The sequence below is a fragment of the Colletotrichum aenigma genome (genome assembly GCF_013390185.1).
Source record: "Colletotrichum aenigma strain Cg56 chromosome Unknown KSG_Cg56_contig08, whole genome shotgun sequence".
Classification (NCBI taxonomy): Eukaryota; Fungi; Ascomycota; class Sordariomycetes; order Glomerellales; family Glomerellaceae; genus Colletotrichum; species Colletotrichum aenigma.
Window position 1 is genome coordinate 2435071 of NW_023500914.1, and position 14692 is coordinate 2449762.

General features: G+C 52.8%; 1 protein-coding gene across 1 annotated transcript; it reads left to right on the plus strand.

Moving 5' to 3' along the window:
• Positions 1-1366: 1366 nt before the first annotated feature.
• CGCA056_v012161 (ABC1 family protein) lies at positions 1367-3430 on the plus strand (the record flags this gene model as incomplete). The annotated part of the gene is made up of 1 exon (XM_037327405.1): positions 1367-3430. The coding sequence occupies one exon, from the start codon at positions 1367-1369 to the stop codon at positions 3428-3430; it is 2064 nt and encodes a 687-aa protein (XP_037173639.1).
• Between the last annotated feature and the right edge of the window lie 11262 nt (positions 3431-14692).

Below are 14692 nucleotides of genomic sequence, written 5' to 3' on the forward strand. Positions count from 1 at the left end.
AGCTTTCCCGAAGGTCGCCGAAACCTCTGATGGTGTGCTGCCTCGGAAGGCGGTCAAGCAGCCCAACAAGCAGGCACCCTCCTCGGGGCATCAGACGAAGGGAAAGGGGCTGCTTACCTACTTGCCAGAAGCAAGCCGTGGGCGGGAACGGCCGCCGCTTAACTGTAAGTGTACAAGGCGGCGTCCGTCATAGCACAGAGGCACAGAGGTTGATGGTGGTGTCGCCGCCGCAGCCACTGCAGCGTCAAGCTTTCCTCCAAATCGGCCCACAACCTCAGTTTTGTTTCACTTAACCTCCGGCACCGGACGCCGTCGATCCTCAATGCCTCAGAGCCTGGACTTCAGACGGAGCCTGACTAACCCTGCAGCCAGATGTCCGGCGTGCCCTGTCGTCAAGGTATGCGCGACTGGCGAACACAATGCGTGCGCATCAAGTTGGAACATGTGGATACCAAGGGGAAGCGATCTATATGCTCGTCTGCCCAGGGTCTGGTAAGAATTTGCGAATATGACGAAGCGAGAGGTTTTAGGAGGCTTTGGAACTACTGGTGGGAGTACGCGTGGAATGATCACCATGCTCCTTTAAATGTTTATATGTTCGATTTGGCGGTCCTATATCTCGGAAGCCAGTAGCTCATTTATCGCAAGCAGATCTCCGGGACCGCCGGACTCGGGCCGCCGCGTCCTGCATCCGGACCGCTTCGGACATAACATGAACAGGAGCTCCAGATCCTACCGCTTCGCATGGGACAATACCAAGTGGATTTAATCGCATGAAGTACAGCCAAAGTGAGGAATTTGTTGAATAGAATGAAATTTCTGCCATGGTGAGGCATCTGAAACCAGTCTGAACAGAATCATGAATGCAACCTCTTGGCTCTACCAAACATGGCAACTTGGCTCGTGACTCTTCAAAAGAACCACCAGCACCCAACAAAATGAACCTGAGATGCTGAGCCTCGAGTATGTAACCTGCCGACCAAATCCCATACACACGTGGTCCTACACGTCCTCGGAAAGAAGATTGTGAAGTCCAAAGAACAGCCCCGAGGTGGGCACTGGCCAGTCGGCCCCGGGCGACTCGGTGCGCTTCCGGGGATAAGCGGATGAAGCGGGCTCGAGTCGGTACTCAATTCGCCGACGGAAATTTCCACCACCACTGTGGCACCTGCTATCGTCATTGATCTGCCTACCTTACCTGTTCCCAGCTATCACAGATCCGGCACTGGCCGGCCGCGAACACCCTCTTTCCCCCAAGCTTACTTTTTTCTTTCCCGTTCCCTTTCCTTCACCCCACGCAACAAACGACAGAGGTCAAGGATATGGGAGCTCGCAACTTCCTCCTCCCTCAATACCTCGCCCAACCATGATGCGCCAAAGCATAGCCGCCCTCTCCGCGAGGCCAGCGGCGTCCCGCTGCCTCCAAGTCTCCCCCGCGGCGCGCATCCTCAACCCATCCATCCGCTTGCGCCCCTCCACGACGACAAGACCACAACCACCCAGCTCAACAGCAACCTCACAACGCACATTCCACTCGACATCCCGCACCGGATCCCGCTACGAACCCCTCCGCCCGCCGTCCCCCGCCTCCCTCGGCGCCCCGAAGCGCGCCCGCACATACCCCAAGGGCCGCAAATGGACCCGCCGCCTGCTCGTCATCTCCGCCGCCGTCGGCACCGTCTACCTACTCGACTCCCACATCTACGCCTCCGGCCTCGGCCGCTCCCTCCGCACCTTCGGCACCGGCCTCCTCGTCGCCCTCGACTACAAGCTCAACTTCCGCCCTGTCCCGCTCACCGGCGGCTCCGTCCAGGACCTGCACCGCCGCAACGCCGAGCGCCTGTTCGACCTGCTCCGGCACAACGGCGGGCTGTACCTCAAGATCGGCCAGGCCATCGCCATGCAGAGCGCCGTGCTGCCGCCCGAGTTCCAGAAGATGTTCGCGCGCATGTTCGACGACGCGCCGCAGGGCGAGTGGTCCGACGTCGAGGCCGTCATCCGCGAGGACTTTGGCGAGCGCTCCGTCGAGGAGGTCTTCGGCGTCAGCTTCCGCGGGGAGGAAGGCAAAGGCCTGATGGAGCGCCGCGCGAGAGCCAGCGCCAGCGTCGCGCAGGTGCACTGGGCGCGGCTGCCGGACGGCCGGGAGGTGGCGATCAAGATCCAGAAGCGCGAGATCGCGAAGCAGATCTCGTGGGACCTGTGGGCGTTCAAGACGGTCGCGTGGATCTACAGCCGGTGGTTCGACCTGCCGCTGTACAGCCTCGTGCCCTTCATCACGGAGCGGCTCGAGCTCGAGACGGACTTTGAGAACGAGGCCAAGAACTCGGAGACGATGCGCGCGCTGATCGACGGCGAGCGCAGCCTGCGCGGCCGCGTGTACGTGCCGAAAGTGTACCCGGAGCTGTCGACGAAGCGCGTCATGACGACGGAGTGGATCGAGGGCGTGCGGCTGTGGGACAAGCAGGGCATCAACGGGCGCTGGCTCGGCGGTTACGGGAACGGGTCGCCGGGCGTCAAGGGCGCGACGACACTCGATGCCCCCGACGCGGCTGCCGTGCGGCGGGAGCTCCGCGAGCGGCCGTACCGGGAGCAGCTGAAACCCGAGCGCGGGGAGTGGCGGGGACGGCGCGGGCGCGGCGGGCTGGGGCTGAGCAGCAAGGAGGTGATGACGACGATGGTGGACCTGTTCTCGGCGCAGATCTTCAAATGGGGCGTGGTGCACTGTGACCCGCACCCGGGCAACATCTTCATCCGGCGGCTGCCGAGCGGGCGGGCGGAGCTGGTGCTGATCGACCACGGGCTGTACGTGTACATGAGCCCGGCGTTCCGGCACCAGTACGGGGTGTTCTGGAAGGCGCTGATGACGTTCGACAACAAGACGATCGAGCAGGTGACGGAGGCGTGGGGGATCAAGGCGGCGGACCTGTTTGCGAGCGCGACGCTGATGCGGCCGTACGAGGGCGGGGACGAGCGCACGCGCAACGGCATCATGAAGGAGCTCGAGGGCAAGACGCCGGCGGAGCGGCACTACGAGATGCAGCAGCGGATGAAGCAGGGTATCCGGGATATGCTGGCCGACGAGGAGAAGTGGCCCAAGGAGCTGATTTTCATCGGGAGGAACATGCGCATCGTGCAGGGGAACAATCAGTACCTCGGCAGCCCCGTGAACCGCGTCAAGATGATGGGCCAGTGGGCGTCGCGGAGCCTGTACGAGGACCCGAACCTGCCGTGGGCGAGGAGGGTCGGCAACGCGTGGAGGCATTTTGTGTTCAAGGGGGTACTGGCGCTGACGGACGTCGCGTTTTACTTTTTCAAGATCAGGCAGTGGCTAGGTTTTGGTGGAGGCATGGAGGATGAGATGGAGAAGAGGATGAAGGATATCGCGCAAGATTTCGGTGTTGAACTGCAGCATGAGGTGTTTGAGGGGTAGAAGGCGATAGATGTTGTTGGCCGATAGACGTTTTGTCTAGAGAAGAGAGGAGGTTTAAGTGTTTTGTTATAGACTTTTTTCGCCGGTGTAGAGGCGCGGGTTTCGGTAAACGGGGAGACCTAGAGGAAAAGATACCACTCATGACTTCACTGAAAGGGTTCATGTCATTTGAAGGACGTCTTTCGATTATTTTGCGATGCTACTTGTCTGGGCTTCTTGCTCTTCGGCGAGAGTTCCAGGATGGCCTCCAAAGCTTGGTTGCCCTATACAAAAAGCCTGTCAACACGTGTCGACCAAAAGCTGAGCCGAGCAATAATTGCCCCTTTGTCATTGTGCGTGGTTTAACAGACTACATGGCTCACTGGATGTGGGGTTTATCCCGCTACGCGAGGCAATCATTGGAGCTCAACCCCGGTGACATGTGAGCTGAACATATCCCAGACTGAATACTTATGAGACGAGGGAAACGCAGGAGAGTGGTGATGTTGGAATAGAAGAGGTTGACGAGTCCACGGCACACACCGAGGAGCACAGAAGTTTACTCGGGGATCGTCGCTATGTCGAGACATTGTGCCTCGAGTGTCTCTGTTATTTGATCTGTAAGGTTATTTTGGCTTCAGGAGACAGCGCCTTTATATCTTGTGAAGAAGACTAGTAAACATTACTTGGGAGAACAAACTGCTACACAGATTCAGTGTCCGTTAGGGGTTTATTATCGAGGACGTAGAAATCAGATTTGGTTGCTGTGCATTTGTTGCGAGACCTGGATTCTGTACTGCGTGCAGATTCACGGTTTTCAGAGTCACGAGCGCCTAGCTTAGGAGCATCATTGATGCCGTATGTATTTTGCTCTTGGGCACCGAATACCTATTTGGAGCAAAGATGCGAAGGTCGTTCTCACTACGATAGTCGCATTGGTAAGGTTCTTCAGCCCCTAATCAGAGGCTGACATGCCTTGTTCAGTCAGTCGTCTCGTCCAGCTTCACCGATACCACAGAGTAGGTTTGTGATCGTCAGCTGGGTATCCGTTATTACAATACTCTTTGAACGAGAAGGGTGGGGGGCTATGGGGTATGCCTCTAGAGTGGTGATTTCGTGAGACTTTCTGTTGATGCCCAGTCGTCGATCGATAACAAAGCTCCTCGGGGTCGCCATGCTTGGCACGATTGACTTCATGCGCGCTTATCTTATTGAGGCTCTCTGGTCGCGGGGCATGAAGACGTCTAAAATTGGCCTTCAATTCAATATCATAGACAGCTTGGAAGAAAAGCACAAAGTTCGATAACAAACCCAGCTGACAGCTACTCCAAGATGAGGAGGATTCTACTAGATTTCTGTACCGCAGTAAGTTGAGGATTGGAGTCGCAGCAATCAATCCTGCATCTTGAAAACCTACCTATATATTTGAAGGTAATCAAGATATGTTCTACGCATGAGTTTCCATTTACAATGATGTAATGTTGTCAAATCTGTTGAAGGCCAATGTGGTTTACAGGAGTGGCAGCTCAGGTAAGGCCTGGTTGAACCTTGATGGACACCGTAACCTTCAGTTCTCACAATTTTGCGTGGTGTTCATCATCGTCTCCTAGAGTGCACCTCCGTTGAGTATTCTATGGCGGAGCAAGCTTCGCAGTCTTTACCTGTGGTTTGAGAAAGACGTACATGACTGATGTTTTCAGTCCTTCATGCTGAAGTTGAGCGTTCCTCAAAGTAATGAACTACAATCCCTGGGATATTTGCCTCTCTGTTGTTAGGATTCTGTCTGAATCGAAAGTAAGCCTCGTCTTATATACTACACATATACGATGATACTCTCAGAGTGTGATTCCACCCTCGGCGGTCCCACGTCCACATCCGGCCACCTAGTCATTTGAGAATGCCCAAACGCGTTGAGTAAGTTGGTGTATAAAATGGAAAAAATGGAAATTTTGACTTAGAATCAATAGCAATTGTCGTCTCCCTTTCAGAAGTCCAAGCCAATTCGCAAATTTGCCGTTATAGTAAGGGCAGATGCACAATACTTCGTGTGCAACAGTGTGTGCTGTCTATGACCATCGTCTGCTTCATCTGATAAGTATTCGAACAGAATACTGTAAAAATTACAGATGAATATGCCGCTGACTGCCAGTAGCCACTTGCGTTCGGCGACATGTGGACTACCCGCCAACAAGCAACTTCTGAGCCTGTCGGGACCTAGGCAACAACATCGCGAATCTCGTCCTCTCGCGCGAACAGACCTTCTTTGCCCTTCTTGCCACAGAGATTTTCCGTGTTTCTCTCACGTTTTCCATGACCGCTGGCTTCTATGTCTTTTATAATGATACAAGGTCCTTTCGCTGCTGCGGTAAGGTAGCAATCGTCATATTCCGTACCTAGTCTCACTGGTGAGATGAAGTGGAATAACCCAGCCATCTTATTGTAAATGAATCTGCAACATCATGAATATCGCGCCTATATTCAGACAATACATTCTTGCTCGAGCTAACATAGACATATAAATGTTGCTATTATGTCAACTTAGACTGACCATCAGAAGAATCAAAGCGCGGTGAACCTATTGGTCAGCATCCATGCTGATTTGAGCCTGGTAGTTCTCACGCACATCACATTATGTTTCAACATCACAGACCAAATCACAGCCTTCCTACATTTCAATGCCACATCTCTTGAGAATACAACTGTGTGCGTGGACCTAATAGGCAAGGCGACCTGAGGAACATCAACAAAGGCCATTTTCGATTGCTCATCACTTAGTACTCAGCCTGCAAAATGCCATCAACATGTCTTAGCAGCGCGTCCAGTCTACCAGTTTCTTGGAGTATTTTTCGTTAACCAGCTCATTTTCGGTTGGGAAAGCGTCTGTGACAAAGACTCATCAGTCTTTTAAATAAACCGCGCCGGCATGTGAATGCTCGTTGACCACTTCATACTCCCGCCATTGCTACTCTAAGACACAAAGCAATTCTAGAAGCCAGAGTCAAGAGTTTAAGGAACTTGTGAACTGGGTGTGTGACAGACGATGTACCTCGCTGCGCAGGTGATCTCAATACCTTCACGATATTCAAAACCTAGCTTCGTTAGTATTCTCGCCTCAATATCTGCAGGATGATGTGAGATACAGAGGATGTATAAGATAATAGACTACAGCCTTTCATTTTAGAGTGAAGAAATCTGGTCTTTCGGTCAGTAGGTAAGTTGGTTCACTCATCATTGATGCACTATGAAGACAAGAAATCTAAGTAGCTGCTGTGTTTAATTGTTGCTGGCCTTTTCTTAATTGTGACGCCTCAGCAGGTATACCCTTCGTAGCCTAGAATGTCAGCAGATCACCTTTATTCTGAGGAGGAAGAGGCTCTTAGATAAAAGGCTCAGCAAGTTACAGAGGTTCTTGAGCAACGGCAGAAACGACAATTTGTCCTCCACCGAGAAACGCTTCAGGCGAATGCCCCTTTACGCTCTCTACCCTCTAAGGTGTTCTTTGGCACAGCTACATCAGTAAGTTTTGCCTGTAAGATGTACTCATCAGCTCCGTCCGGCGATTAACCTACATTAATACCTTGGGATTAAGAGCGATTAAGCTTTTTAGCTAAGATGACTACGACAACAACAGTGGAAAGCGTTCAGATGACTGCTATCATGTTCTGTGATAAGCTCAGTGTCGTACTAGTTGAAGTGAAGTCATTAGGTTTGAGAATCTCTAAATAGAATAACGGACTGCCGTGTTTTATACGCTGCAGCCTAGTTATCCTACATGAGGCGTATCTATGGATATTTGAGTATTGTTGGTATGTTCTACCTGCCCTTGGTCTGACTTTTTGTAGTAGGAAACAGCTCTAAGAGCTACGCAATATGAAAATCAGCCAGCAACGGAGCGGCAAATGACGCTTCTCATACAACACTTCTTTCAACCCCAGACGCTAATGATTTCTACCCCCGTTTCGCAGGCTCTAGCAATAACGCCACCAGTGATTTTGATCCCCAGCTTCCGCTTGACAGCGTTTATCGGCGTCCAGTACCTCTTGCAAGAGTTTCTGTCAATGAAGTATTCGCCCAGTTGACATGCGAGTGTCTTTGGTGCATGACATCTGGCGCAAGGCCTTCCCCGACAAGAACAGTATCATGAGGACCGAAGATTCATAATGAATTTAAGTCATACGTTTGCCTATTACAGCAGCAACATTCTGGGCTGCCGAATCTGTATAATATTCATTCAACAAACAGAGCTGCAGAATATACTGATGTGTCTCTTTGACGTTCCAAAGCAGGTGACGAATGCTTATTTAGATCCCAACAGATTTCAGATCACTGATCAACCAGCAAATCAAGCTCTTTGTCAATCCAACGTACAAGATCGTTTCTCGGAGCCTTTCGGTTCCTACGGCCAGCATCGACAACAAATCCGCACAAGTGCAAGCGACAAGTGTGCACATGCTATAAACAACAGACTTGGAAGTGTTCCACACCACACAATCGATGGACGAGACAGATCCACGGCGCCTTGGTAGCTGCGAATAGCCGCATTGATTGTTTTCAGTAGCTGCCATTAGTGCGTTGAAACCCTGGGTATTCCGAGCTTACACATGAATTGCCGGCCATCCAATCCTATTAACGGAAGTCAATTGCATTTATCTACATTATTCATGTCCCAGCGTTGAGACTATGATGGCTTTCTCGCGTTTCTCGCACACTATGACGAATCGGGTCGAGGTATTTAATCAACATCCTAGGGCGAAATCTCCCATGGCGAATTTCACATGCAATGTAGCGTTTGTTTGATAATGCGACTGTAGTCTTTGCGCAATCCAGTCTTTCAGCCCAAACCAAGGACCCCGAATCGAGAAGCCCTTGTCGTCAAGTCACGTACCACATTTGCGGTAGACCGACTTCTCTCTGCCCGAGAGTAAGCTGGTTGAATACCATGTTGACAAAGATAAGAAAGTCTCATTAGAGAGCTGGGAATCTGCGGCTCTCAGACGTGTCAGGTACTTTGCGAGCAATTTTTCTCGATTCTTACCGAGTTCAGGTACCCACCGTTATAGAGGCATCAGGCTCCATTGCTCGCCCATAGACGACCTGTGCCGGCAAGGCTTGTTGAAATACTAGCATCTACGGCTCTATACCTCAGACATAGAGTAATTGAGAGGCCTTCAAGGACAGGTCCAGTACTTATCTCTAGAACGCAATGGGTCGTGTCCATTTTCGCCGCTGGAAGGCAATGTAGCGGGCTTTGTCTGTCGAATCCCAATCGCGTGTACTGCCAGGTTGCGCCTCACCACTCGGAGCATCTTAGCCATGTTTACATACGTATTTTACATACGTAGCACAACCCATGAGCCCGAAGAAGGACTTTGACCTTCACTTACTCAGTCCGGAATACACGCAAAGTAACGATACACGAGAGTACCGAACCCAGGTTGGAAAGCAGTTGTCACAGGCCCGGGCGATAGATGGTGCTATGAGAAGATTGCGTAAAGTATCCCGAGAGTCCTCTGGGCAGGAATAATTTGCTTCTACCATAACAATTGCCCAAGAAATCACTTAGTTCTGAATGACAAGATATCAGCCTCGGTCAAACCTCCTGGTCCAGCACGCCTGCCAGGCGCAATATCGCATCGAAGACTGGCCAAAATCGGGACATCAACTTACAGGATGGACGAATCTTTGCATAAAACCATTCTACGATACATTGAAAGGCCCATCAATGTTGCGACAGCACGTCTCCAATGTCTACCGGGAGGCACTGCGAGATGGACTTTGGTCTTGGGCAATTCCGTAGCCCCCGATGGCAGCTTTTCAATAGATTCAATGTGTAAAGTGACGCTATAGTTCGGTATCTTGAGAGTAGTATCAGCGCATGGGCTGACCATGGATGGGATGACGGAAGACGTAAGGTGGCTCGAAGAATCCTTAGAGGAGGCGTTGCGCCAACGGCTCGAGACATTGAAGCTGTCCGCCTTTCGCAACGCGACTTATGGTTGGGGGTGATTTTGCAGAATTACATGTTGGAAAGGAGATTGCTTCTATTAAATAAAAAATGAACATGATGCGTGGAATCGCACATCACTAGCCGAGAGAGCTTGCCGTTCTCACTTCGAAATGTGTTGCTCATGCTGGATAATGGGAACTGCCTCATTCGGTTGTATAAAAAGATGGAAGTTTGGCACAGGATCGATGCGGGCACAATTGGAAGGCATGGACCCCCACGGAATGCGAATATGGCATTCTTCCATTGCTCTACTGTGAGCCTTGGCCCTCTCAACGTGACTGACCGAAGCCCACTAGACAAACCAAACCATATTGCTTTAGCCGTCGAGCATCTTCTCTGGTCGTTGCCGATACGCCCCTGTATATAACGCACTTCGTTCCACCGGAGTGAAGCCTTACAGGTGATGAAGTACACCACCAGCCTACGTCGAAGGCGCAAGACGATCACCAGTCCTGACTATATCAAGCCGGCCACAGGAGGGAAACAGCACTGTCGACAACAATTTCTCTTCTGGTTGTGTCTGATCAAGGTCTTTCATACTAGCCCACGTACCCCTGATTGGTTAAGCCAGACCGGGACGCACTCCGGACGGTGGCTTCAAAGCTCATCATCCTCTGGACTCTGTCTGCATTGGAGTATTCAACCTCAACCAACGCATGCGGCACTATTCCACAGAGACCTTGAGAGCAATGACTTGGGCTTGCTGGCTTGTCGCCGCTCAGGAGACTGATCAGTCTGCGTTTCCAGAGACACATGTTATTGCATCATGCTGGGTCCATCAATTAATCATATAACAAATGCAAGTGATGGTAATGCCAGCACAGTCTACTAAGTGTTGTTAGAGCCGTCAGAGTACTCAGCCAAACGAAGAAAAATACTACAGCAAGGGGAAGAACTGGGAGGTTGACGAGTCCCTTTTGAACAATGCAGGGATCGAGATCTTAGAACCCTGAAGGGTCCAAGAGAGGCTCAAGTATTGGCAATAAGTACGCCGTACCCGAAAGGCAGAATCAGCCATCGGACTCGGCCGCATCATCGCGCCTCCTCAACCCGCCACAAACTCTCACTCTCACTTCAGCTTGCTGTCGAGGACAAGCATGTTGTTACTATCGGCTCGTTGGGCCCCTTTGCGACTCTCACTGCTTCCCGAGCTCCCAACGACGACCACACACAAACCTGACTAGGACACCATTCTTCTTACCCCTGGCGTGAGCAAGGGAGAGGGAGAACACACGCATGTTCTTTCAAACAACCCCCCCGCGCCCCGTTGCCGAACCCCGTCGGTTTCCTCCGGGTTGGGACACATAAGGCTGAAGCGAACAGTGAACACCACCAACACCACCACCAGCCATTACCAGTCCAGAAACCTGAGCGCCCCTATCCGAGTCGAGTCGGGAGCGAGCCAGGTTTGTCTACAAGCTGGGTGAGCCTGGCTGTTTATAAATTGTGCAATGGTGTAAATTGCCCGGAACGTGTCATGTTTGCTGTCAAGTCGTAGGTGTGTGTGAGGGTGTTATGCGAGTTGAGGGCTCCCGGAAAAGAGCCCCCACACACCTAGGACAGGCAGCTGACAAACGGCAGAAGCTCTGTCATGAGAAAGACGTATTGAACCTACTCTGGACATCGCTTGTACAAATGTCCGGTCCCTACTGCGAGTAGACGCTACTGGCAATCAGAGGGACGAGCCGACAGCGCTGTGACTTCCAGATATACACATATCCGACTACCTCGATCGGATTAACTCGAAAGCTACCATGCAAGACGAAGGCGCAAGCGGGAGAGGCAGAAGCCAGCGGGCCGAATTGGTGAAGGGGGGCGGCGGCGGCGGCAGCCCGAGCGAGAGGAGCAGGGCGTCTGGGCACAGAACTCCTGGGGTTCGGAAGCTGTTTCCGCGATATTGCGGCTCACGGGATGTTCCCGGGCATTTGTTTAAATGGAGGACTGCGCTCTGGGGTGGCTTCACTTGATCAAACCTTCGGGTCATTGGATCCGAAGTGAGTGTGCTGTGCGGTCAAAAGGGGGTAATAACAAGAGGCAATATGGCAATGTATTTTCGCATTTGGCCGTAATGTCTTGAATTGCATGAAGTTGAGTTAAGCTTGGGAGGTTTGGGCTAGGGGGGGTTAGCGAAGGAGAGGGTGATGTCCTGCCCTACGGATACCTCGTGTGGTCGTGGGCTTTGTGTTCTCGGGAGGGAATGTCTCTCTCGTCTGCGCCACTTGTGCGAGACAAACACAACGTTGTTCTTCTTGTCTCACACAACGATCTCGGGAGTTGAGGTAGTGAGGCAACGGTGCGGTCGGCTGTTCAGCAGGAGGGCAAGCTAAAATGCGATGCGGAAATGAGAGAAGGAAAAGAAGGAATTTTTGGACCCCTGGAATTTTGGGAGTGGTGCTGGGCTGTCTGGTGGTGAAGGCGGTGGTCGTAGCGGGTTTGCCTTGTTGCACGGTGCTAAAAGGTAATTTGGAGCATGTCGATCGATCTCGGACAATTTGAGAGGAATTTCTTTGGATGAGATGGCATGAAGGAGCGTGTGGTTAATGTGAAACAGCGCCCATTTCGGCGTCGGGGGTTCCACTGACCCCATCGAGTTCGCCAAAGGGCTTGAGAAGTTGAGGGACGGGGAGGGGACGGGAGGGACGTTGATGGGGTCCGTGGAGCGAGATGGAGCGAGATTATCTTGGCCTGCCTGCAAGTTGCAGTGCTCGCAGAGGCCGTGATCGTATGAAGACGGAAGTGAGAATTGAGATGTTTTTAAAATTTTGAGAGGAGCGTCATATGTCTGTGCTGCTTTGGCGAGAGGACGTATCCGTACTTTGAGAGGAAAGAAAAAGAGACGCGAGTCTGAGGTTGACAGCGGCAGTTGTGGGTAGCAATGATCGACGATGAATCTAGACTCAGTCAGAGTTGTCGGTTTCCTCTCGTCATTGGTGGCATGACGACGATCTTTTGCGCGTGTGGATGGCCTGGGACAGCACTGGGCACACTTTCGAAAGCCGCTTGCCGCTTGCGGGAGCAAAGACGTTTCCATCCGTGCCACGGGTCCTGCAGCCTGGAATCTAAACCAACCCACCGCACACGACTTTTTTTTTTCTTTCTTTCTTCGTGTGCCAGGGCAAGGTGCCGGGTAAGGATACACAATGACAAGAGATTGGTGTTTGCCGGGTGTGTTTGTGTTAGCATCTTATGCTCCGGAGCACCGATGATGTAGGAAGCCGCACACGAGATGCCAAGACGTGGGCCGCCGGCTGGTCGATGACGGACGAGAGTCTGTTCCCCGACGAGGGCCGCTGAGGGTGTCCGAAAGATGCAGATAATTGAACGTTGAGGAAGGAAAAGAAAAAAGTATCGTGAGCGGCACGCGTGACAGACGCGCGGGAATTGGAAGAAGATGACGGGCTCTCACACAGTCGGCGGCAGATGATTGGATCAGGAGAATGGATGGGGGATAGGAGATGCGGGTAGGCAGGCAAGACAAGGGAGGTGGGAGGTGGCCGTGGAAACTTGGCTTGAAATTCCTGGATGCAATTTTTAGGGGTGGCCGCTTACTGGGAAATCCCGTTCTTGCTGAGTTTGTCCCGCGGTTGCATTCAGGGAAGGTCCCTCTCTCGAAAGAGGCTGTCTCGTCCAGGTGCTGTTACATCTGAGCCTCCCCAAACCTGTGCTCAGGGGGAAGGAAGGACGGAAGGGGAGCAATGGAAGGTCCAGAAGGAAAGGTAGGTAGGTAGGAAAGGGCAGATAAGCCAGGCAGGCACCCTCTCGTTTTTGTGCCTCAAGCCTTCCAAACTGTTGATACTGGGAATAACTTGATCATGGTGCTCAGTCAGATGACGTGTAAATGCTGATGAGGGAAATCGAAGCCCGCCTTCTCTCTTCGATAGCCTTGATTTCCCAAGCTCGACTGGCGCAATACACCGCCATGTGGCCTGGGGGAGCACAAGCCGGCTTCTCGCGTCTGGTGAACAGCAGCTACCTTACCTGCGTGCGAATACGTAAGCCGTTGGTGTTGGAGTCCGGGCACTTACTTGCCTGGTCGATAGCTAGCAGCAGCCACCAGGGCAGAAGCAGCAGCTAGATAAGAAACCAACCAGACAGTTCAAACGGTGTTTCTGGGGGACCTCCATCATCTCAGTGCTTGGGCTGCGTCGGGCGGCCCCAATGGCGTTATTAGCTGCCCATTAGTGCGCCTGGTTGGAGAATGTCTCTGGGGGCCCTGGGCTAGCGAGCTGCTGGAGTCACGACTGCGTTACAGGCCATGCGGAGCGAGAGAGAGTGAGGAGAGTGCAGAGCCCTGGTCTGGTTTGGCGAGGTCGTCGTCTCTTCTGTGTCGTCTCTCGCTGGAGCCGGAGACGGTACCTGGGCCCCAACCCAGCCTAGCGCGGCCCCGTCTGTTCCTGCGTCGGGGGAATTTCTGGCTGCAGGGTGTTGCGCTACCCGTCGGCCAACCAATCACATGACAAGAATGGCAGCCCGACTTCAGTGCGCACCCTGCTTGGCCGGTTGGTGCTGTCCAGTGTCCATCGTCCATCAGCGAAGCCCCTCTCGATTCTCAAATTGGACGGGACATTGGATCCAGCATGGGGTGAAGGGGACGAGGAGGGACGAGGGACGATGGGGGACGCCTGACATGCTGGATGGAGCAGGAGCTTCGTCTTCTGGGAACGGGCAGGTCCTGTTCTCGTCTGTCGCGTCGCACTCGCGGTGGTTCTCTCTGTCTGCCTGACTCTGCTTGTGTCGTCTTTCTTGCTCCTGTTGCTCTTTTTGCGCCTGTTGCCCTGTTTTGCTTTACAGCTGTTCCAACTCAGTGCACACCTTGACATCTCTCAAAAACAGAGCAAGAAGCATCGCATTGCTGCTGCTGTCGGCGCAAACCCAAGTCGGCAATTTCATTGGTCTGCAATCGCATCGCGCAGCGCCCTGCACTGACCTCATCCTGTCCCCATCCATCGCACCTGCTCCTCCACTGGCATAATTACACTCGTCTCGTCGCGGGTCCCTCCACTTGCTCTCTCAGTCTCTCCTCGAACACCCCCCCAATTCTCCATCTGCGCGCATCTGCACTGGCCATCCCGCCCTCACCCTCACCCTCACCCTCACTCACTCACTCACTTTAGACACTGCGCCTGCTTGCTCTTTTCGACGCCATTCTTGCTCCAGGCTGCTCGCTCGCTCTTCACATTTCACAACCCACGCCAACCTTTACTCCCTGCACACCTGTACCTGCACCGGACTGGACTGGCTTACCCTAGGTACTCTCGAACCGGGCCTACCAACAC